Raw genomic sequence first — 23,533 nt, 5'->3', positions numbered from 1 at the left:
CCCTGGTCTATGTATTGTTTATTCTGGTCCCTTCTATTCCTGAACTGGAAACAAAATTTGATAAGAGAACTCTTTTCATTTACCTGCAGATCTGACCCCAGGAACACAGGTTTGCAAATGTAATACTTAACTCATCTTTCTCCTGCTGGGAATTCATCCAAGACTGGGGCCCTTTCTGTTTTTGTTACTGCTGTGCTACCAGACTGTTCTGATGTAGTAAGTGTTTAACATATACTTGTTGAATGAAGGAGGTCTGGAGGCTTCCAGTCACAGGACATGGGAGTTGTTTTTTCTTTTGTTGTTGTTTTTGCCAGTCCTGGGGCTTGAACTCAGGGCCTGGGCACTGCCCCTGAGCTTCTTTTTTTTTTTTTTTGCCCAAGGCTAGCACTCTATGTTTGAGCCATAGCGCCTCTTCTGGCTTTTTCTGTATATGTGGTACTGAGGAATTGAACCCAGGGCTTCATGCATGCTAGGCAAGCACTTTACCACCAAGGCACATTCCTAGCCCAGATTTTTTTTTTGTCAGCTGTGAACTCTGGGCCTGGGCGCTGTCCCTTAGCTCTTCAGCTCAAGGCTAGTGCTCTACCACTTGAGCCACAGCACCACTTCTGGCTTTTTCTGCTTCTGTGGTGCTGAGGAATCAAACCCCAAGGCCTCATGCATGCAAGGCAAGCACTTTACCTCGGAGCCACTTTCCCAGCCCCAGATTTTTTTTTAAAGAAAGAAATGCCTACCTGTGGGGCCCAGAGCAGTAGTGGCTGATGTTGTTGGCATGAGGGTTGAGGCTATAGCAGCTGAGGAAAAAAAAAATCACAGTGAAGTGACCATGGGGGGAGTGAAGGACAAGTGCCCACCATGAGAGTTGCTCTGAAGTCTATGTCGGGTGTATCTTTTTCTAAGACAGGAAAGTAATGATGAGGTTTAAAACTAGGGCTTTCCTGTAATCCTCCTTTTCTAGAGATGCACTGTAGGGGATGGCAGAGAAAGAAGAGGGCTTCAAGGTGAAACGGCAAAGACCCCATTTACTCACTGCTGGGGGTGGAGGTCAGGACCCGATGACGATGGTTGTAACCTGCAGAATGATAGACCGTGTGATTTGAAAGGATGGTGAATGGGAAAATGAGGCCAGGATCTGGGATCTACTGGATGTCTACAGATTTAACTACTTAATGAATTGATTTTTTTATTTTGGTGGTCCTGGGGATTGAACTCAGGGCCTCATACCTGCTAAGCAGGTACTGTTCCACTAGAGTCACACCCCATATGTCTTGAGCCATGCCCTCCAGACCCTTTTGACATTGGTCATTTTTCCTTCCTTCCTTGCTTTCTTTCCTCCCTTCTTCTCTTCCCTCCTACCCTCCTTCTTTTTCTTTTGGTGGCACTGGGGTTTGGTGCAATGTCACTTGAGCAAATGCCCCATCACTTGGGTCCCGCCCCACTTCTCAGAGCCACGCCCACTACACAAGCCACACCCACCATGTGAGCTATGCCAGCGGCATAGAGCCTACTTGGAGCCACGCCCCATCGCTTAAGAAGTCATGCCCACTATGGAAGCCTTGACTATTATTTAAGCCACACCTCACTGCTTAAAGCCACACCTCTACCATAAGAGCCACGCCTCACCACTAAAGCCACGCCTTCAATGCTTACATCAAGGCCATGATATGAGCCATAGCTTGCTTGAGCCACGCCCCTACCATATTAGCCACACCCCTAGTGTGTTAGCCATGCCCCACCATTTAAAGCCAAGCTGTCACTGCTTATGTCACACCCAGCCACGCCCCCTGTTGCTTGAGTCATGCCTCAGCCCTTAAACCACTCCACTAGCCCATCTTTTTAAAAAGTAGCTTCTATTAGTTGTAGAAGAAGGTTTCATTTTGACATGTCTATAGATGCATACAGTATGCCTTGCTCAGACTCACCCCTTCTGCCACTTGCCTTCATCTCCACAAAGCTGTTGAGTGTTCACCACTTTCTGTGTGTTATGGACTCAGAGCCTACAGAGTCTTCAGCACCTGCTGACTCCACTCACCGTTGACATAAAGGCTGTTCCTGTCCAAGGTGTAGGTGTCCAGCCGGGATATGCCTTTGGTCTCGTGGCTCAGCTCCCAGTACAGTCGCTCTCGGTCCAGCCCAGTGCTGGCTGGCTTAGAGCGAAGGGTGCAGATCATATTTACTGTAGTAGCTGATCCATCCTTCTCTGGCCTGGGGTGTAGGGGATGTGGGAGTGGGGGACATAAACAAGACTGTTGATGAAGATGGTTTGCAAGAATGATATTGTCTGCAAAAGCCCCAAAGCTAACAGCAGCTTTCTTAGATGGTGAGAGAAAATGGAGACAGAAGAAGAGGTAGCATTTGTAAAATGATCAGTAGAGGGACAAAGAGAATTGGTAGTGTTCCCCATCCACCTATGGCTTGACTAATCCTGATCCAAAATGCCTGGATCTAGAAGTGTCTCTGATTTTAGAGTAGTGTTTTTTAGGTTTTTTTTTTGGAACATTGTATAGATCTTTTCCCCTAGCCTGAAAAATCTGAAATCCTGTAATATTTGGCATATTTGGAATGCCAGCATAATATCCAAGACATTTCAGGTTGTTTTGGTCTATTAGTCTGATTTTCAATTGAGTTTGCTGGTTCTGAGGTTTGAATTCAAGCTCTTGCTTGGCTGTTTTGCCTGGAGGCTAGTGTTCTACCATTTGACCCACAGCTCTACTTCTTGCTTTTGGATGGTTAATCAGAGATAAGAGTCTCACAGAATTGCTTGTGCTGGTTTTGAACAACAATCCTTAAATCTCAGCCTCCTGAGTAGCTATGATTATAGCTGTGAGCTACTGGTGCTTGACTTCTATATTGCTTTTTTAAAATTTCATTCAGTTGTTTGTTTGAATGCTCTTTGAACTCAGTTAGTTGTTTGTAGAGAAGGGGGAGAGAAACAGGAAAGTATATGGAGTGATGTGAAAGAAGTATATTACATGTATACCACACACATATACACACATATAACACACGTATCTGCATATGTATAATGCATATCCAGTTATGGAATCATCACAATGAAGCCCTCTTCCATTTTTAATATATGGGCAATTAAAAAAATAACCAAGCAATAACAGAAAATTTTAGTGTTTGCTGGGCACAATGGCTCACACCTGTAATTTCAGATACTCAGGATGCTAAGGTCAGAAGGATCATGGTTCCAGGAGAGCTCAGGAAAAAAAAAAGTTTGCAAGGCCCTATGGCAACAAAAAAGCTTGTTGTAATGGTGTGTGTTTGTCATCTTGGCTATGTGGAGAACATAAATAAGGGACTGTGGTCCAAGTTGACTCAGGAAAGTGAGAGCTTATCTTAAACACAGGCAGATTAAAAAAAATTGGTGGAGGCAGTACATCAGTGGCTCACGCCTGATTTGAGAATCATAGTTTGAAGTCAGCCCAGGCAGAAAAGTTCATGAGACTCTTATCTCCAATAAACTACTTAGAATAAAAATCCAGAAGTGGCACTGTGGCTCAAGTGATAGAGTGCTAACCTTGAGTACAAAGAAGCTCAGGGACAGCACCCAGGCCCTGAGCTCAAGCTGTAGGACTAGAAAAAAAAGGCTGGGGCATAGTTCAAGTAGCACAGTAACAATATACATCAATATCTATGTCTATATCAATATGTTATATATGTGTATGTATGCAATCTATCTATCTATCTATCTATCTATCTATCTATCTATCTATCTATCTATCTATCTCTCAGATGTTGAAGTATGTTGGATTTCAATTTTTCAGATTTAGGAGGCTTAACCTATGTTAGCTTTCTGCCAACCCAATCCCAGATCAGTACAAGGGAAAACAGAAAACTCAAGCAAGCAATAAATCAAAGTAACAAACCAACAAGCAAATGAAAACAGCTGTACAGCCACAAACCCTTGTGAATACCTTAGGTGCAAAATCAGTTTTTAGTACTTCTGACAGAAGGTAGAAAACTTGTCTGCCACAGTTTTCTTTTTGCCTCATGCATTTTCCTGAGTCTAGGATAATTTTGGAACTTTTGGGGCCTTCACTCTCATGGGGGTGGTGGTCTCCATGGTGAGTAGAGGACAAAGAGAGGACAGAATCTTGGGAGACACCTCAGCACACACAACTTCACAGGTACCCAGACAGAACCAGACAAAAGAGAAGCAAGAGCAAGATCAGTTCAGGAATGGAAAGTTGGAGATATGGGAGAATGTAAGGACTCACCTGAGTGACGTCAGCTGGCAGCCAGAAAACTGGGGGCCGATGTTGGTGTTTGCGAACACAGGACCAAGCTGGGGAGAAAGGAGCAGGATAAGAAGACTTGAGGGGGCCAGGAGCCAGTGGCTCATTCCTGTTATCCTAGCTACTCAGGAGGCTGAGATCTGAGGATCGAAGTTAAAAGCCAGCCTGGGCAGGAAAGTGCGCGAGATTCTTATCTCCAATAAACTACTCAAAAAAGTTGGAAGTGGTGCTGTGGTTCAGGTGGTATAACACGAGCTTTGAGCAAAAAGACGCTCAAGGACAGTGCCCAGGCCCACAGTCAAGCCCCAGGACAGGCAATAAATTAAAAAAAAGAAGAAGACTTGAGGGTCATGCCCGGTGAGAAGTGGTCAGCCAGCAGCTGTGGGCTTTTACCATGCGTTGCAGGATGACTTCGGTGGTGTTGAACTTGGCAGACCCTGGGTGCTTCATATCTGGTGTGTACTGCAGGTTCACAATAGTGAAGTTGAGAGTAAAAGGAAACAGACCGGGCGCCGTGGCTGAAACAAGAAAGGCAGAGGAGACATTTTGATGCCAGTGGTGGGGCTTGAACTCAGGGCTTAGGCACTTTCTTTTAGCTTTTTGGCTCAAGGCTAGTACTCTACCACTTGAACCACAGCTCTATGTTCAGCTTTTTGGTGTTTTATTGAAGGTTGAGAGACTCACAAACATTCCTGCCTGGGCTGGCTTTGAACCATGATCTTCTGATCTCACCCTCCTAATAGCTAGGATTATAGACATGATCACTGGTGCCCGGCTGCACATTTTAAACACAGTTGACAAATAGATGTTGGGGAATGACAGAGAGCTTCTGTGTATACACTGAGCTGTGTGTGCAATGCCTGCTTGAGAAGTTTGTTTTTGCATTGCCTTTTTGACTGTGAATGTCTACTTGGAATAACTTCCATCTATGTTTTGCATGGAAAATCCTTCAAAAGACACAATTTTAGCCTTGGTGTTTAGGGGGGGATTTGTTACAATACCAGCTTCCAATTCCACAATGGCTGTCAACATCCTGGGATGCTTGAGCCCTTTATATAAAATGATATGGTACAATTGGTCCTTCACTATCACCATCACCACGATCACCATCAGCATCATCACTAGCATTATCATGATCAGAATTGCCATCATCACCAGCAGCAGCAACAGCATCACCTTCACCATCATCATGATCATTATCATCATCATCACACCATCGAGATCACCATCAGCATCATCCATCACCATCACCATTATGACCACCATCAACATCAATCATCAGAATAATCACCATCACCATCGTCATCTTCATCATCAGCAACCCCCCCCACTACCCCACCACCATCATCACACCAACACAAACCCTCTGAGGACAGAGACTACTTTGTGTTCCTTGGCACACTCCCTCAGGCACAGCATCCTCACTTGATCTACTATGACGTTCCATCTTTCCTTGAAAGAATAACGTCAGAGACCTACTCATCAGCCTCTCTCACAAAGGTGTCCTGAAGAAGTACTTACTGGAGAGGCTGGGGAAGGAGGATGGCGTTCCGGAGGTCCCAGGGGGCGCTGTGGAGGTTCCGGGAGCTGGGGAGAAGCCCACAGTTAAGAGAAACAAGGCATGTTCACCACAGAAATGCCAGGGGGAGACACTGCACGTGGAGATGGCTTGGTCTAGGACTCTCTCTCTGAAGATGGTGCAGTGAAGAGAGTAAATAACTTTGCCCTCTCAGTCTCTTTGCTCTTGGAGAGGACATTGTGGGGATGGGTATCTGTTGGCCTCCTCTCTGTTTAGGGTATAGGAGGCCATTTGTCCAATACTTACGGCTGGTGGTGAGTGCTGAGCTTTGATGGGTAAAACCTGGATTGAGAGAGAGAGAGAGAGAGAGTAAGGGAAATAAGTAAGGGTTGAGGGCAAGGTAGGGGACTGAAGAGGAGTAAGGGAGACAGGGGAAATGGTGGATGATTCATGACATAGAAGATACAGGATGATACTGTATCAATACTATCACATCAGAGACATTTTTGAAGAAGAACTCAGAAATCCAGATCAACCTCACCATGCTCTGAACATATGGGCCAGGCCCCCAAGGAGCCTTTCCAGCAAGGCGGTGAGAGGACCACACCCTCCACTCACCTCCCAGTCACTCACCATTGACGTAGAGGCTGTCTGTGTCCAGAGTGTAGGGTCCCAGCTGGGTGATGCCATAGGTCAGCTGGCTCAGCTCCCAGTACAGCTTTTTTCTGTCCAATCTGAAGCCAGCAGGGCCAGGATGATGTGTGCAGATGGCGTTGACTCTGGTGGCTGCCCCATTCTTCTCAGGCCTGGGGAATGCCGCACGTGATTGGTCTAAATATTTTTCCATCTATTTGTTCCTCTCTGCCTCCCTCCTTCATTTCCTCCCTCCTTCTTCCAGGTCTGAATGCTAAATGCAACAGGTACCTGTTTGGTGGGTCTATTGGAAACCACAGCTGGTTCAATCTGAAGTCAGCCTTCACCATAGCCACAGGCCATTGACCCAATTAACCAGCCCAAAGATCCCAGGAATGTGGGTGTAATAGCTCCCAAAGTAACAGCTTCCACTGGGTTGGAGGCCTGGCTCAGGTGGTAGAGCACCAACCAATGAGCAAAAGCATCAGATACTAAGTTTGAGTCCTGGTCTTGGGCCAAAAAAAAAAAGCAATAACCAAAAATCAATAGCTTCCATTATTCAACATGGCAGACATTGCTCAGTTCCCCAATGATTAGTATACCTATTATATATCACATACAAAACAATTATATACCATTAAAAATAATACATATATATTTAAATATAAATGTAAATAGGAAATGTGTGGTTTTTGTTTTATATATTCTAATACCTAGCACATTATATAATGATTAATATTGATATTACACTAGTTTCAGATGATTTTCTGTGAACGTGTGTCTGTGTGTGTGTGTGCACATGTGCATGCAGGTCCTGGGGCTTGAACTCAGGGCCTGGATACTGTCCTTGAGCTTTATTACTCAAGACTAGGGTTCTACCACTTGAGCCACAGATCCACTTCTTGGCTTGTTTTTGTAGTTAGAAAAAAGAGGGGGCTGGGAAGGTGGCTCAGTGGTAGAGTGCTTGCCTTGCATGCCTGAGGCCCTAGGTTCGATTCCTCAGCACCACATAAGCAAAAAGAAAAAAAGCCGGAAGTGGCGCTGTGGCCCAAGTGGTAGAGCACTAGCCTTGAGCTGAAGAGCTGAGGGACAAAGCCCAGGTCCAGAGTTCAGGCCCCATGACTGGACCCTCCCCCCCACCTCCCCCCAAAAAGAAAAAAGAATCTCATAGACTTTCTTGCCTGGGCTGGCTTTGAAACTGTGATCCTCAGATCTCAACCTCCTGAGTACTTAGGATGACAAGTGTGAGCCACCAGTGCCTGGCTACTATTTTTGTTTTTGTGGCCCTAGGGATTGAACCCAGGGCCTGCACAGGGCAGGCGATGTCTCCACCATGAAACCATATTCTCAGCCTACTTACAACTGTTTGCTTTAACTCATTTTCTAACTAGATTCTCACAACTGCCATGAATGTGTGCAGTCTGTATGGCAAAACTCACATAGTTTATATAGTATAGCATGCATGTATACCATACATGTGTGTGGTGTGGCTGTGAGTATGTGTGCCTGTGCATGTGGTCATGTGTGTGATTTGTGTGGTTGTGTGTGTGGCTGTGTGTAGTTATATTGTGTGTGTGGTTGTATGTGGTTATATCATGTGTTGTGTTGTATATAGGGATGTGGTTGGGTATGTAGTTCTGTGTGTGTGTGTGTATGTGCGTGGTTACATGTGGTATGTGTGTGTGTGTGTGATACAGCCTGAAATGCTAGTGTTTCCCTGTGTGACCTGGCACAAGCCACTTACTTCTTTTGGCCTCAGTTTACCCTGTACACCTGATTCATGAGGCTGATGCTATAGGAATACCAAACGCACAGTACATTCTTCTGGCTCCTGGCTGGTGTTCTGGTTGACACTTAGCGTCCATGGTGAGTGTGGACAGCCAGGGAGTGCCAAGCTTGCCTTAGGTCTCATCCACCTGCAGGCCCTGAATTTTGGGGAGAAGCGCTCACCTGAGCGAGACTAGTCTGCAGCCTGAATAGAGTGATCCCAGACTGCTGTTCTTCAACAAGGGTTTGAGCTGTGAAGGAGAACAGAAGTGAGAGAAGAACCTTGGTGGGGAAATGGGAGGAGCTGAGAGTTTGATAGGACAGATTGGGCGGGGTTGATGTGGATGGGGCAGGCCCTAGCGAGGTGTGGGTGGGGTTAGCCCAAATGAGTGTGTCCTGGGAGCTGTGGGTGGGGCTGGATCCTCCATAGGTATGGCCTGGGGGAGTTGTGGGTGAAGCTGGTCCTCAGGTGGGGTCTGTGGATTGTGGGTGTGGCTGGCCCTAGTGGGTGTGGCCTAAGCAAGCTGTGGATGGGGCTGGTCTTTGAGAGATGGGCGGGGCTTTCACCAGGTACTGCAGAACTCTCTCTGTGGTGTTGAACTTCCAGGAGCCCGGATGTTCCATGTTCTTCTCAAACCCCAGGTTGGTGATGGTGAAGTTGAGGGTGAATGGCACCAGGTCAGGGACCACCGCTGTCGTGGGGGAGGAGAGAAGGAGGGCGTGGCTGAGTTAGATTTGGTCTGAGACAAGGACCTAGACACATAACGTTGGGGGGGAGTATGGCTATATTTTTATTTCTCTGGTTACTTTTTGTTGTAACTGCATGAGTGATTTCAAGCCTACTCAGTAGAATGACGCTGGGGAGACTCTGCACATGGCTTGCTCAGTGCAGCACCTGTCTGGGTGTAGTGGGTGGGTGGACTGCCATGCCTACTATAAGTAGTTGTCTAATAAATATTTGTTGAACTAACTTCCCTGTGCTGGGTTCTTAAATATACAGTCACAAATTATGTAAGGAAAGTGGTATATTCTGGGAAATGCGTTGCTATGCGGCTTTTTCTTTATGCAAACATCAGAGTGTACTTACATGAAGAGAAGTGATCTAATCTTTTTTTTTTTTTTTGTCGGTTGTGGGGCCTGAACTCTGGGCCTGGGTGCTGTCCCTGAGCTCTTCAGCTCAAGGTGAGCACTCTACCACTTGAGCCACAGAGCCACTTCCGGCTTTTTCTGCTTATGTGGTGCTGAGGAATTGAACCCAGGGCCTCATGCATGCAAGGCAAGCACTACTGAGCAAGGTGATCTGATCTTATGGGTCACTATTGTCTAGGCTGTCCCTCACATCTCTACATTTTGGTAGAGGCTGAATCATATTCATTAAATGTCCATGACTATTCATAACATGGTAATTCAATGGCCATTCATGAATCTTCAATGAATAACCACAATCAGAAATATTTATGAACACAATGGGCATTCTTTTTGTTAGTCTTGGGTTTTGAACTCAAGGTCTGGGCACTGTCCCTGATTTAAGGCTAGTGTTCTACCACTTGCCACAGCTCCATTTCTGTTTGTTTTCTTTTTTTTTTTTTGGTTGATTGTGGGGCTTGAACTCTGGGCTTGGGTGTTATCCCTCAGTTCTTCAGCTCAAGGCGAGATCTCTACTGCTTGAGCTACAGTGCTACTTCTGGTTTTCTAGTGGTTTCTTGGAGATAAGAGTCTCATGGACTTTCCTGCCTGGGCTGGCTTTGAACCATGATCCTCAGATCTCAGCCTCCTGAGTAGCTAGGATGACAGGTGTCAGCCATTGGTGCCTGGCTGTCCATTTCTGTTTTTATTGTTATTTTTGTAGGTTTTTTTTGAGATAAGAATCTCATGAAATTTGTTGTCCAGGCTGTCTTTTAACTAGGATCCTCAGATCTCAACCTCCCAAATAGCTACAATGACAGGCATGAGCCACTGGCTCCTGGCAGAACATATTTTAAGTCTGATACCTGCCCAGGGTTCTAGTCTACCCTTTCCTGTTGGGATTGTTTTGGGTTTTACTACTGTCGAAGAAATTTCTACTTAGGAACCCAATTGTGCTGGTTGTTTTGGGACTTGGTGAGTTTCTGGGACACAGACTTTCCGTGCTACCAGCTCTAGGTATATATATATATATATATATATATATATAAATATATATATTATATATATATAATATATATATATAATATTATATATATGCTGTCAATGCATATAGATAGATAGATAGATAGATATAGATAGCCACACTATTCATCATAGCCAAGATATGAAAGCAATCTCTGGCTACAGTGTCCAATGGAACCAATCAAGATGCCTATCAATGGATGAATGAATAAAGAAAATGAGATACATGTACAGACCGGAATAATATATAGTCATAAAGAAAAATCACAGCTCATTATTTGTAACAAAATACACAGAACTTCAACACGAAAGAAAATACTATATGTAGGTCTCACAGGTATGTTAAAAAAGTCTATCTGGCCGGGCATCAGTGGTTGATAGCTATAATCCTAGTTACTGAGGAGGCTGAGATCTGAGGATCACAGTTCAAAGCCAGCCTGGGCTGGAAAGTCAGTGAGATTCTTATCTCCAGTGAACTACTAAAAAGCCAGAAGTGAAGTTGTGGCTCAAGTAGTAAAGCACCAGCCCTGAGCAACAAAAGCACATGGACAGTGACCAGGCCCTGAGTTTCAGCTCTAGGTCCTATGCATGTGTCTGCATTCATGTGTGTGTGCATGTACATACTTGCACACACAAACTCAATCTGTTACTTTTCCTCTTGCTTAGTAGTGTGAATCTAATGAATGCTGCTCAATCACATACCAACAAATGCTTAAAATGGAAATATGACTTGATATATATAAATATATATATTAAATATATATTTAACCACACTCAAAAGATAATTATTCTTACTTGTTCTTGAAGTCACCATCTCAGAAGTCAAGATTGTCATTGCAGTTGTGGTTAGAGGGACGAAGGGACTTCCAGACAGGGGACCGATGGGGGTACTTGTGGTTCGAGCCACTGTGGGTCTTGAACCTGTGGTCGCTGAGTTAGTAGTCTCACTGGTGGTGGTTTTCTGTATGGTGCTTGGACTCGATCCTTCTTCATGACTGGTTGCAGGCAGGGTGGAGGTCTCTGATAGTGTATGGATCATCATGGGACCTGTGGTCATTTTGGAGAAATCTGGGGTTCTAACTGTAGTTACAGGTGAAGTTTCCGGAGTCCAGGAAGTTACAGTGTTCGATTCACTGGTTATTGAAGGGACATGGAGGGAAAAAGCCATAGTCAGAACTTCTGAGCTGGTTTCTGCCAAAGGACTAGTGACCCACAAGCCTGTGGTCTGGGATAAACCAGGGGACATGGTGACAGATGGGAGACCTGTGCTAACTTCTGATCCAGGATGGGTAGACAGTGAGGTTGTTGGTGTAGGAACATGAGGGGAGACAGTTGAGCCTCGATCAATTCTGCTGGTCTCAGTTGTGAGGACAGAAGTAGCTGTCTCTGGTCCACCAGGGGGCACGGTCTGAGTTGGAATTGCTGTACTGACCTTCGCCCAAGGTGTGATGGGCAGAGAGGCTGTGGTCTCTGACGTATGAGGGAACATGGATAAAGACGGAAATTTTGAGCTGGTGGATACGGCCCTGGGGCTGGCAGTTGATAAATTGGTGGTTTCTGATTGGCTGGTAGAAAGAGTCATGGTTGGAGCTGGCATACTGGTTGATTGCCCAGAAGTTGTCAGTACCTGGGAGGTCAGCCTATCTGGTTCTTCGGATGAACTGCTCATTGTTGGGGTACCTGAAGTGGCTTCTGTCCCAGAGCTGGTGGCCACTGAAGTGGTAGTAAGTAAACTACTGTGAGAAAAATGGGGAGCTGTAGGGGTGACTATTGAACTGGTCTCTGAAGGATGAGTGATCAGTGAGGTTGTTGCTGTTGTTTCATACGGAGAGGAAGAAGGTGTTGGAAAAATTGTCCTGGTGTCTGTCCCAGAACCGGTGACCAGTGAGGTTGTCCAATGAGGTACACCCAGTGAGATAGTTGTCAGAGTGGCTGAACTTGTTTCTGTTCCAGAACTGGTAGCCATTGTGGGTATGGTATCTGATCCACCCTGGGGAATATGGGGGGCTGTACTGGAAAAGGCTGTGCTTGTCTCTTCAGAGTAAGTGGCCAGTGAGGTTGTTGTAAACAGTTCACCAGAGGAAACAGTCAGAGTTGGCCCAGCAGAACTGGCCTGGATCTCAGGATGGGTGACTGAGGAAGCTGTGGTTTCTCCTTCTCCAGGGAAAGCAGTCAGCATTGGGGTAGCTGTATTTGCATCTGTCCCAAAAGTAGTAACTATCCCTGGTATGCCTGTCGAGATCTTCTTGGCTGGAGCAGACAATCGAGTGTTTGCTCCAGTGCTGGCGGCCATTGGAGAGATGAAATTTGATGCACTTTGGGAAAAATCTGGGGTTGTTGTAGAAATGGGTGTTTTGTCCTCTGCAGTATGAGTGACCAGTGAGATTGTTGTTGCTGGTTCACCAGGCCAAACAGTTGGAAGCGGAATAGCTGAGCTAGCTTCTGACCCGGTGTGGATGACCCATGAGGTGGTAGATGCTGGTTCTTTTGAGTAATCAGGTGATGTGGCAACAGTTGTCTTTGACTCAGAACTAGGGACTAAGGATGTCACCGTCCCTAATATACCGGAGGAGGCTGTCATCTCTGGAATAGATGTACCTGTCTGTGCCTCAGTGGGAGTGACTGATGAAGCTGTGGTCTCTGTTACAGCAGAAGGAAGGGTCAAACTTGAAGTACTTAGGCTGGTCACAGCCCTGGAACTGGTGATCAACAGTGTCACCACCCCTGGTGCCTTAGGGGAGACATCTGAACTGGTGTCCATCCCAGGACTGGTGGTCATTGAGGGTGGGGTATCTGATCCACTGTGGGAAAAATATGGAGTGGTTCTAGAAATAATTGGGCTGGTCTCTGTCAGATGAGTGGTCCAGGTGTTTGTTCTTTCTGGGGGAATGGACTGTGATGGAGCAGATGAACTGGCTTGACTCTCAGGATGGGTGACAACCCACATGGCTGTGGTTTCTGATTGAGGTGGAGAAACAGTCGGCATCAGAGTGACTGTACTCATCTTTGCCCCAGGACCAGAAACCACTGAAGTAATCTTTTCAGTCACACTGGGAGAGACAGTCAGAGTTGGAATGACTGAAATTGTCTGGGTAACCAACAAAGTTGTAGTTTCTGACTCCACAGGAAAAGGTGTCAGAGGTGGTTTGGTTGTGGGGGTGTCTGATTCACTGTGGGAAAGACTTGAACTCATTCCAAGAGCAGCTGAACTGGTCTCGGTGGAACGGGTGACTAAGGAGGTGGTTGTATTTTGCATGGTGGAGGGCACCGTCACCGTGGGAACAGCTGAACTGGCTTCTGGTCCCAGATGGGTGACCCATCTTGATTCTGTGGTCTCTGATGGACCTGAGGGAAAAGTCCCAGTTGGAAATGAACTGGCCTCTGTTCCAGAACTGGTGACCAGTGTGGTTGCCATCTCTGATACTTTGGGGGGGACAGTCAGGGTTGGAATGGCTGAATTCGTTTGGGCACCAACACTGGTGATCAGTGAGGCTGTGGCATTGGATTCAGAAGGAGAAACAGCCAGAGTTGGCATTGGTGGACTGGTGACCTCCTTAGAACTGGTGATGGCTAAAGTCGCTGTTGCTGACACCTCAGGAAAGACAGTCAGAGTTGGAATGGCTGTGCTTGCTTGTCCCCCAGTGGGGGTAATGGATGAGGCAGTGGTGGTTGGGTTACCTGTACTGATTGCTTCCAGTGAGGTCCCTGTGTCTGGTTCACCTGGTGAGATTCTTGTCACTGGAACAGAACTGGCTTCCTCTGAAATGCTTGTGACTGTTGAAGGTGAGGCGTCTGATTCCCTGTGGGGGAGACTTGGGCTTGTGGTGGCCACAGCTGGACTGGCCTCTGAAGGTTGGGTGATAAATGAAGCTGTTGAGTACGACTCCCTAGTGATTACTGGAATAGCAGAACTGGCCTGTGACCCAGGATGGCTTGTGACCTGTGAGGTTGTGGTCTCCAGTGGACCCGAGGAAACAATCCAAGTTGGAGACTGACGGGTATGTGTTTCAGAATGAGTGGTCAGTGCAGTCACCATTTCTGAGGCTCCTGGGAGGACAGTGAGAGTTAGGGCAGTGGTAGTAGCCATCTCCAGCTCAGGATGAGTGACCTGTGATGTCACCAGCCCTGCTACACCGGGTGAGACGGTTGGGTTTGAACTCGTTGCTGCCACCTGTGTTCCAGGGGCAGTGGCTCCTGAGGCTGGGCTCTCGGACTCCCTTGCAGAAGGGGTTGGTGTTGAGCTCGTCGTCCTGGTGTCTGCCTCAAAACCGGTGAGCGCTGATGTGACCAGTTCTGGTGTATCAGGTGAGATGGCGACTGATGTTGGAATGGCTGAACTGGCTTTCGCCTCTGTTCTGGTGTCCATGAAGAGTGTGGTAGTGTCCCATACACCGTGGGTAAGAGTGGAGATAGTTCTGGAAACGGGTGTTTGGGTGTCCGTTGGGTGGGTGACCATTGTGCCTGACTCGGCAGAGGAAATCATCACAGTTGGAATATCGGGGTGGGTTGTCTCTGCTCCCATACCCACTGAAGTCGCCCATCTTGGCCCAGCAGAGGAGACAGTCGGAGTGGCAGCTGAATTACTTGTCTGTGGCCCAGAATGGGTGACTGGGGAATCTGTGACTCCTGCTGTATTTGGAGAGTCATTTGGCATATTTGTGTCTGCCCAAGTGTTGATAGGCTGTGACGTCTCCAGCTCTGGCACATCTGGGAAGATGGAGGGAGCTGGACCGGCCGGCCTGCTCTCTGTCGTGGACCTGAGGATCGATAAGTCTGTGACCTCTGAGATGGCAGGGGTGGTGGTGGAGGCTGTGCTTGTGCTGGCCATCTGTCCTGGTGTCCTGAGGACAGGTGGTGCAGACACTCTGAGAGTTGATTCGTCTATGACGCTGGTGGTCTCCAGCATCATGGGTGTGGTCTTTGGCATCATGGGCATGGTCTCTGGTGTTGTGGGCATGACCCCAGGCTTTGTGGGTGTGGTCTCTGGCATCATAGGCGTGGTATCCGACAATGCAGACATGGTCTCTGGCGTCGTGGGCATGGTCTCTGGTGTTGTGGGCGTGGTCTCTGGCATCATGGGTGTGGTCTCTGGCATCATGGGCGTGGTCTCTGGTGTTGTGGGCGTGACCCCAGGCTTTGTGGGCGTGGCCTCCGGGATCATAGGCGTGGTATCCGACAATGCAGACATGGTCTCTGGCGTCGTGGGCATGGTCTCTGGTGTTGTGGGAGTGGTCTCTGGCATCATGGGTGTGGTCTTTGGTGCTGTAGGCGTGGTCTCTGACATCATGGGTGTGGTCTTTGGTGCTGTAGGCATGGTCTCTGGCATCATGGGCGTGGCTTCTGGTGTTGTGGGCGTGAACCCAGGCTTTGTGGGCATGGCCTCCAGCATCATAGGGGTGGTATCTGACAATGCAGACATGGTCTCTGGCGTCGTGGGCATGGTCTCTGGTGTTGTGGGAGTGGTCTCTGGCATCATGGGTGTGGTCTTTGGTGCTGTAGGCGTGGTCTCTGGCATCGTGGGTATGGTCTCTGGCACCATGGGCGTGATCTCTGACATCGTGGGTGTGGTCTTCAGCATTGCGGGTGTGGTCTCTGGCATCATGGGTGTGATCTCTGGCATTGTAGGTGTGGTCTCCAGCGTCATGGGTGTGGTATGAGGCATTGCAGGCATGGTCTCTGGCGTTGTGGGTGTGATCTCTGGCATCGTGGGCACGGACTTCGGCGTTGTGGGCGTGGCCTCCAGCATTGTGGGTGTGGTCTCTGGAGTCCTGGAAGAGCTATCTGGTGGTGTGGGTGTGGCCTCTGGTGCTGTGGGCGTGGCCTCAGGTGTCATGGGCACAGTCTTTGGCATTGTGGGCCTGGCCCCAGGTGCTGCAGGCGTGGTCTCTGTCGGTGTGGGCGTGATCTCTGGCGTCACAGGTGTGGTTTCTGGTGCTGTGGGCGTGGCCTCTGGTGTTGTAGGCGTGGTCTCCCGTCTCCCTGTTTCTCCCTCGGAGAGCTCTGTTGAATTGGGAGATGCATCAGTAATTCTGAGTCATACACTCAGGCATTCAAACAGTGCATTTTGGTTAGTGTAGGGTCTAGGATGGAAAGAGGAGGAAGAGGAGGAGAAAGGGAAAAGGAAGAAGAAAGGAGAGGAGAGGGAGAAGAGGAAGAGGAGATGGGATGGGGGAGGAAAAAGAAGAAAAGGATGAGGAGAAAGAAGAAGAGGAGGAGGAAGAAACCAAAGAAGAGGAGGAGGAGGAGGAGGGGGAAGAAAAGATGAGGAGAGACAATCACAGAAAACCTGTCACACTCTCCTTTCTGATGTCTCCAGGCACCAGTGTCTCACACCTGTAATCCTAGCTACTCAGAAGGCTGAGATCTGAGGATCATGGTTCAAAGCCAGCCTGGGAAGAAACGTCTGTGAGACTCTCATCTGCAATTAACCTCCAAAAAGTTGCAAGTAGAGCTGTAACTCAAGTGGTAGAGCACCAGCCTTGAGAAAAAACTTTCAAGGATAGGACCTAGGCCCTGAATTCAAGCCCCAAGAAGGGGGGAAAACCAGCATTGAATGATATCTCCATCAGTTTATGGAGACAGAAAACTCACTGTAGAAATTTAAATATAGTAATAGCTGAGTCTTTTTTTTTTTGTACGTTAGGGGTGCTTGAACTCTGGGCCTCCTGCTCTAACGTCTATTTTACTCAAGGCTGGTGCTCTACCACTTGAGCCACAGCTCTACTTGCTGGTTAACCCCAGAGGGATTCCTACTATGTTCCTGGAACTCCACACCTAAGGTGATATACAGACAGAGAGGTTACAGTTAAATAAGTCAGGTGATAAGCACATTTCTTTTTTGATAATATCACCCCTTCATTTACTCTCTCCCAGTTTTTCCCCTCCTATCCCCACCCACAAGTTGTATAGTTCCTGTTCAACATGGTGTCTACTGAGTTCCACTGCTACATTTTGTTGTGAGGTCTCAATAAATACTTTTCAGATTTAAGTTAAATTAGGTCACGTTTGCTAAATGGAGAACTCTGGTTGGGTGTGGTAGTGCATGCCTGTAGGCCCAGAATTCAGGAGGCAGGGGCAGAAAGAGGATCAGAAGTTTGAGCCAGCTTCAGCTATGTAATGACATCATGAGGAGGGGCGAGGAGGAGGAGGGAGAGCGATTTGACCTTAAACTAAGTATATTCAACACACTGTGAAGAAATAAAAATGGCACAGTTTGACATCCACATGGTAAGCATTAGACCAAAAAAAAACCAAATCTGATCACCCAAGAAACTCACAAAAACAACTCATAATTCTCTTCCTAAGGAAAACAAGTTTCCTGTCTCTGGGGAAGGAAGCAAGGACACAAATGGTTCTGAGGTGGACCTACCTTTGGGGTGAGCAGGTGAAGTTAGGGCGTCTGTGCCTGGTCTCCTTGTTCCCTTGTGTTCTGCTTTATTGGGCATCTTCGTATTGTGCTCCAGAGTATCCTCATCAGGTTCTGCAATGAGAGCGAGGGAGAGGACAAGTGTGAGTCATTGTATCCAGAAGGGGTGCCCTGGGGAAATGGATTCAACATCTCCTCTTTTTCTTTTTATTGGTGTTGTTTGCTTTTATTCTGGTACTAGGGCTTGAACTCAGGGCCTGGGCACTGTCCTTTAGCTTTTTTCATTCAAGGCTAGTGCTCTTCCATTTGAAGCACAGCTCCACTTCAGGTTAGTTGGAAATAAAAAGTCTCATGGATTTATCTGCACATGCAGGCTGGTTGGGAACTGCAGATTCTCCTCTCTCAGCCTCCTGATTAGCTGGGATTATAAGCGTAAGCTACTGGTGCCTGGCTCTGACTTACTCTTGAACTGCTTTGTTGAATGGTAGGAATGCCCCTTTGGATCTGTCTTATTTTAGACCCTTGGTCTCAGGGACTGCTGCTTTCATTTGAATCTCTGAGGCTGATCATGTTGTCAAAACAGCTCTGTCCTTATTTCAACTTAGCTATTCCATAGTATTTGATATAACTTATTACTTCTCCCTAAAACAGTGCTTCTTGAAAGCCAGAAATACTTGTTCTGTCTAATAACTCGCCAACTACACCTGCTGAGCCTGTTAAGAGCATACTTTCCTAGTCCTGACCCTAGATTTTCTGGATTCTTTTATTTTACAGTGCTGGGGATCGAACCTAGGGTCTTACTCATGCTAGAGAGGGATTTTTTTTTTGGTGCTGGCCCTGGGACTTGAACTTAGGGCCTGGGTGCTATCTCTGACCTTTTTTTTTGTCTCCTCAAGGCTAGTGCTCTACCACTTGAGCCACAGTACCACTTCCATCTTTTTTGTGGTTAATTGGAGATACGTCTCATGGACTTTCCTGCCTAGGCTGGTTTTGAACCACAGTCCTCAGATCTCAGCCTCCTGATTAGCTAGGATTACAGGCATGAGCCATTTGCCACAGATGTTTCCTTTTTAAAGACAGGATGTTACTATGTAGGTGAGGCTGGCCTTGAACGCATGAACTTCCTTACACAAACTTCAGTTTGCTGGGACTACATTCCTGTACCACTAAACTGGTCAAAGGATTTTTCTTGTTTTTCAGTATTGAGGATTAAACTTAGGATCTCATGCTTGCTAGCCAAGGGCTCTACCACGGGCTATATCATCACCATCACCACCATCATCATATCACCATCATCATCATCATCACCACCAATCTATAAATCATTCAATCAATCATCATCATCAATCAACATAACAATTATTGTGATATTGTAATTATTCACCTCCTTGTTATCTATCTATCTATCTATCTATCTATCTATCTATCTATCTATCTATCTATCTATCTATCTATCTATCTATCTATCTTTCCAAATGCCTAGTTCAGTGCTTGGAACTGAATTTAGAATCAACAAATGTTTGCTAAAAGAAATTCCATTATAGGGACCTGGGGATATGGTTTGCCAGTACAGTGCTTGCCTAGCTTGTACCAAGGTCCTGGGCCTAAGTCCTAGTGGTATAAAAAAAACTAATCTTTGCCAACAGGTGTGCTGATGAAAAACCAGAACACATATACATACAGACACAGACACAGACACAGGCAGACAGACAGACACACACACATGCATTGTTCCTCAGCCATGATGATGAATAAAATCAATTCATTCGTAAGACAGTGGGGTAACTGGAGATGCTCACATTTAGCAAAATTAACCATATGCAGGAAGGCGAGTATCTATATATTCTCTCATATGTAAAAATTATAAATAAAGAAAAAAGATGACTTGAAAAATAGAAAATGGACTATGGTAAAGTGCAATGGGTCTGGGGAACTAGGGGAGAGAAGGAAGGGCAAGGGAGAGTAATAGGAAAGTGGGGGGAAATATAACCAAACACAGTATATGTGCATATGGAAACATCACAATAAAACCTATTAGTTTATACTACTATTAAAGAATAATAGTATAACAATAAAACCAACAATAAATAACAAATGTAATAATAATAAATAATAGTATTACTAATAAACATAAATGTTTTTGGGTGCATACTGTGCTTGAACTCAGGGTCTTGTACTCTCCCTTAGCTTTTTCACTCAAGGCTGGTGCTCTATCACTTGAACCACAGCTCCATTTCCAGCTTCTTGGTGGTTCATTGGAGATAAGAATCTTACTGACTTTCCTGCCCAGGCCAGTATCGAACTGTGATCCTCAGATCTCAGCCTTCTTGTGTCACTCAGACTACAGGAATGAGCCATCAGCATGTGGCTTTATAATAAGGGAATTCTGATTGTGGGAATGAATTCAATAACTCCTCCCCCCCTTTTTTCATTTTTGGCAAAGACTTATCTCCTTGGATTCCCCTTCGTTCCCTGCCTGGGATGAGAGAAGGCGTGGGTTCTTACTTGACGACCGGGTTGGATGTGCAGAAACTTGAACAGCACTTGTCATTGCTCCTAAGTTGTCATCTTCTGTCCCTTTGCTGGGAGATAAAGATGTCTGGATGGGCTGGGTTCTGGGCTCTAAAGTACTGGGCGTCACTGGGTGTCCTTCTGTAGCAAGACTAGTGTCTGCCATGTTGGTGGTGGCCGGGGAGGAAGTCATGGCATGGAGGGTGGGGCTGGTGGGAGAGGCAGGGGTGGAGAGGTCAGAGGAAGATGCTGGTACGGAAGCTGACGAAGGCCAGTTCTCTGCAATGGCGGATGGAAGAGCCTGCCCCGGGCTTGACTCCATCCTAGAGTAGGGACTGGCAGAAGGCGAAGCTAGGCTGGCTTGGGGGACTCCAGGGGTGACAAATGACATGGTATTCTCTGACAGAGGTGTGGAGGGGTTAGGCCCAGTGGATTCGGATGGCATCAAGTTTGTCCTGGGAACATGAACACTCTGTGAGGCAGACACAGTGGACTGAGATGGTGGTGGGGAGGAAGTCACCCCAGAAGGCACCATTACAGAGGGAGGGGTATAGAAGTGGGGGACACTTGGCCTTGACATTACGGTCGACTGTGACACTGGAGTCCAGCCCGAGGCTGATGTGGGTGTAGAAGAGGTTGAGGCCTGCTGGGAAGTCTGGAGAGCTGGCGTGGACTCAAGAGAAGGAGGTAGAGGAGTGCGGGGAGCCGAGCTGGGCTCTGTGGACATGCTTGCCTCCTCGAATGGCTCTGTGGTCACTCCGGTGGGTGCCTCGTGGTCAGACACTGGGGTGGCCTTCCAGACCTCCCACACACGGGCAGAAGAGCCTACTGCATAGGCAGTTGTGGGTGACTCCCAGGAGATGGGGAGCCTAGAACTCAGTGCCCCTTCCGAATGGCGGGTTGGCACCTTGGAAACGGCTGGGTGTGAGGAAGACTGGGGTTTTTCTGTGCCTGTAGTGACGTCCGAAGGAGCCGGGGTTTCAAGGGCTGAAGTGGTGAGACTTGGGGGTGAACTGGCTGCCCATGTGGGGCTTCTGTTGGAAATGTGTGTGGTTTTCGACAGCCCAGAGGTAAGCAGGGAGCTGGCAGAAGAAGAAAGGGGAGAGAGATTCTGGGATGAAGTGACAGAAAAAGAGGAGGAAGAAGACAGGAAAGGCAGAGAAGAGAGAGAGCTGGTTTCCTGTACAGAGACAGACTGTGGAGTAAAGGGTGTTGATTCTGTGTCCATCCCCCGCGTGGTGTCCTGGAGAGTGGAGATGAATGGGGTGAAGGATGAAGGGGAGGCAGAAGCAGGAGAAGGTGAGGCTGTGGGGCCTGCAGGTGTGAGGGTCCATGTGGAGCTCAGATGTGGCCCAGCTGGAGTTTGTGTGGAGGACAGGACTTCAGGGGATGAGCTTGATTGCAGGGTGCTGTGTGAGTGGGGCAGGGTCTGGGATGCAGTGGGGAGGATGCTGGTGGCTGAGGCCAAGGCTGACGTGTCCCAGGCATGCGTGCTGTGAGATGCAGATGCAAGAAGCTGTGTGGAGATAGTGGTGGTGATTTCTGCCAATGCTGGCATGTAGGAGGAGGAAGAGATCACACTCTTTTCCCATTCAGTGGTTCTGTGAGCCATGACTGTGGATGGAGGGATGCTGGGAGGGAGTGTTGGAGCAGAGGAGAAGAAGCCTGCACTAGATTGCTCAGGGAAGAGGATGGTGGAGGCATCATAGATGCCAGCAGTGGTGTCCATGTTTGAGCTGGGCTCCTCAGGAGTGCTGCTGTGGGTGAGTGCTGTGGTCCAGGAGGAAGCTGTCTGGGTGGCCATCTCTCTTGTCTTAGTGGATGTTGGTATTTGTGTGGAAACTGTGATGACCCCAGTGGTGGAGGGCATTCTCTCTTCTGCTGTGGTCACAGGAAGTTCTGAGGAGGCTGAGGTGGTAAAGTAGGTTTGGGGGACAGAACTGGAGTATTCCACAGTGGTGACGGCTGTGTCTGAAGATGTTGGACTTGTGCGGAGACCTGAGGAGACCCAGGAGGTGTCTGAAATGTGCTGTCCATTCCTAGTGTGACTTGCAGTCCAGGTGCTCACAGGTGTTGATCCTGTGTCCATCCCCTGGGTGGTGTCATGGAGAGTGGAGGTGAGGAGTTGGGTGATGTACGCAGGGGAGGAAGGAGCAGGAGAAGTTGAGGCTGTGGGGCCAGAAGTTGTGAGAGTTATTGTGGAGCTCAGATGTGGCACAGGTGCAGTTTGTGTGGAGGACAGGACTGCAGGGGATGAGCTTGATTGCAGGGTGCTGTGTGAATGGGGCAGGGTATGGGATGTAGTGGGGAGGATGCTGGTGGCTGGAGCCTTGGCTGACATGTCCCAGGCATGCGCACTGTGGGATGCAGATTCAGGAATCTGAGTATAGATAGTGGTGGTGATTTCTGCAGAAGCTGTCTTGTAAGGGGTGGAGGACAAGCTGGCAATCTCCACTCCAGTGGTTCTGTGAGCCGAGACTGTGGATAGAGTGAGGCTGGGAGGGAGCGTTAGAGCAGAGGAGACAGAACCTGCAGTAGAGAGCTCAGGAGAGGAGCTGGTGGCAGCATCAGAGAGGCCAGCAGTGGTGTCCATGTGTGAGCTGGGCTCCTCAGGAGTGCTGATGTGGATCAGTTCTGTGGTCCAGGAGGAAGCTGTCTGGGTGGCCATCACTCTTGTCTGAGAGGATGTTGGTATTTGTGTGGAAACTGTGCTGACCCCAGGGGTGGAGGGCATTCTCTTCTCAGCTGTGGTCACAGGAAGTTCTGAGGATGCTGCGGTGGTAAAATGGATTTTGTGGACAGAACTGGAGTCTTCCAGAGTGGACACTGCTGTGTCTGAATATGTTGGACTTGTGTGGAGGCCTGAGGAGACCCAGGAGGTAGCTGAGATATCCTGTCCTGTGGAGCTCAGATGTGGCCCAGCTGGAGTTTGTGTGGAGGACAGGACTTCAAGGGATGAGCTGGATTGCAGGGTGTTGAGTGAGTGTGCCAGGGTCTGGGATGCAGTGGGGATGATGCTGGTGGCTGAGGCCATTGCTGACGTGTCCCAGACATGCGTGCTGTGAGATGCAGATTCAGAAAGCTCTGTGGGGATAGTGGTGGTGATTTCCCATTCAGTGGTTCTGCGAGTCATGACTGTGGATGGAGGGATGCTGGGAGGGAGTGTTGGAGCAGAGGAGAAGCCTGTACTGGATTGTTCAGGGGAGGAGCTGGTGGTGGCATCAGAGAGGCCAGCAGTGGTGTCCATATGTGAGCTGGGCTCCTCAGGAGTGCTGGTGTGGGTCAGTGCTGTGGTCCAGGAGGAAGCTGTCTGGGTGGCCATCTCTCTTGTCTGAGAGGATGTTG

The 23,533-nt window shown here is 47.9% G+C and overlaps 1 protein-coding gene across 1 annotated transcript in view; it reads right to left on the bottom strand.

Annotated features, from left to right (window-relative positions):
* Positions 1-23,533, bottom strand: part of Muc16 (mucin 16, cell surface associated) — a 97,205-nt gene that overhangs the window by 56,979 nt on the left and 16,693 nt on the right. The window contains exons 6-20 of the mRNA XM_013033500.1: positions 20,309-23,519; positions 17,681-17,791; positions 12,910-16,311; positions 12,218-12,301; positions 11,086-12,123; positions 8,731-8,855; positions 8,347-8,414; positions 6,397-6,569; positions 6,070-6,105; positions 5,766-5,831; positions 4,638-4,762; positions 4,227-4,294; positions 2,033-2,205; positions 1,031-1,072; positions 735-794 (exon numbers count right to left, since the gene is read on the bottom strand). Of these exons, the coding sequence (XP_012888954.1) occupies positions 735-794; positions 1,031-1,072; positions 2,033-2,205; positions 4,227-4,294; positions 4,638-4,762; positions 5,766-5,831; positions 6,070-6,105; positions 6,397-6,569; positions 8,347-8,414; positions 8,731-8,855; positions 11,086-12,123; positions 12,218-12,301; positions 12,910-16,311; positions 17,681-17,791; positions 20,309-23,519 (8,782 nt within the window). The remainder of the gene's footprint in view (positions 1-734; positions 795-1,030; positions 1,073-2,032; positions 2,206-4,226; positions 4,295-4,637; positions 4,763-5,765; positions 5,832-6,069; positions 6,106-6,396; positions 6,570-8,346; positions 8,415-8,730; positions 8,856-11,085; positions 12,124-12,217; positions 12,302-12,909; positions 16,312-17,680; positions 17,792-20,308; positions 23,520-23,533) is intronic.

The sequence above is a fragment of the Dipodomys ordii genome, unplaced genomic scaffold (genome assembly GCF_000151885.1).
Source record: "Dipodomys ordii isolate 6190 unplaced genomic scaffold, Dord_2.0 Scaffold171, whole genome shotgun sequence".
NCBI classification, from domain to species: domain Eukaryota; kingdom Metazoa; phylum Chordata; class Mammalia; order Rodentia; family Heteromyidae; genus Dipodomys; species Dipodomys ordii.
The sequence above is the reverse complement of the archived record's forward strand: the minus strand, read 5'-3'. Positions and strand labels throughout refer to the sequence as shown.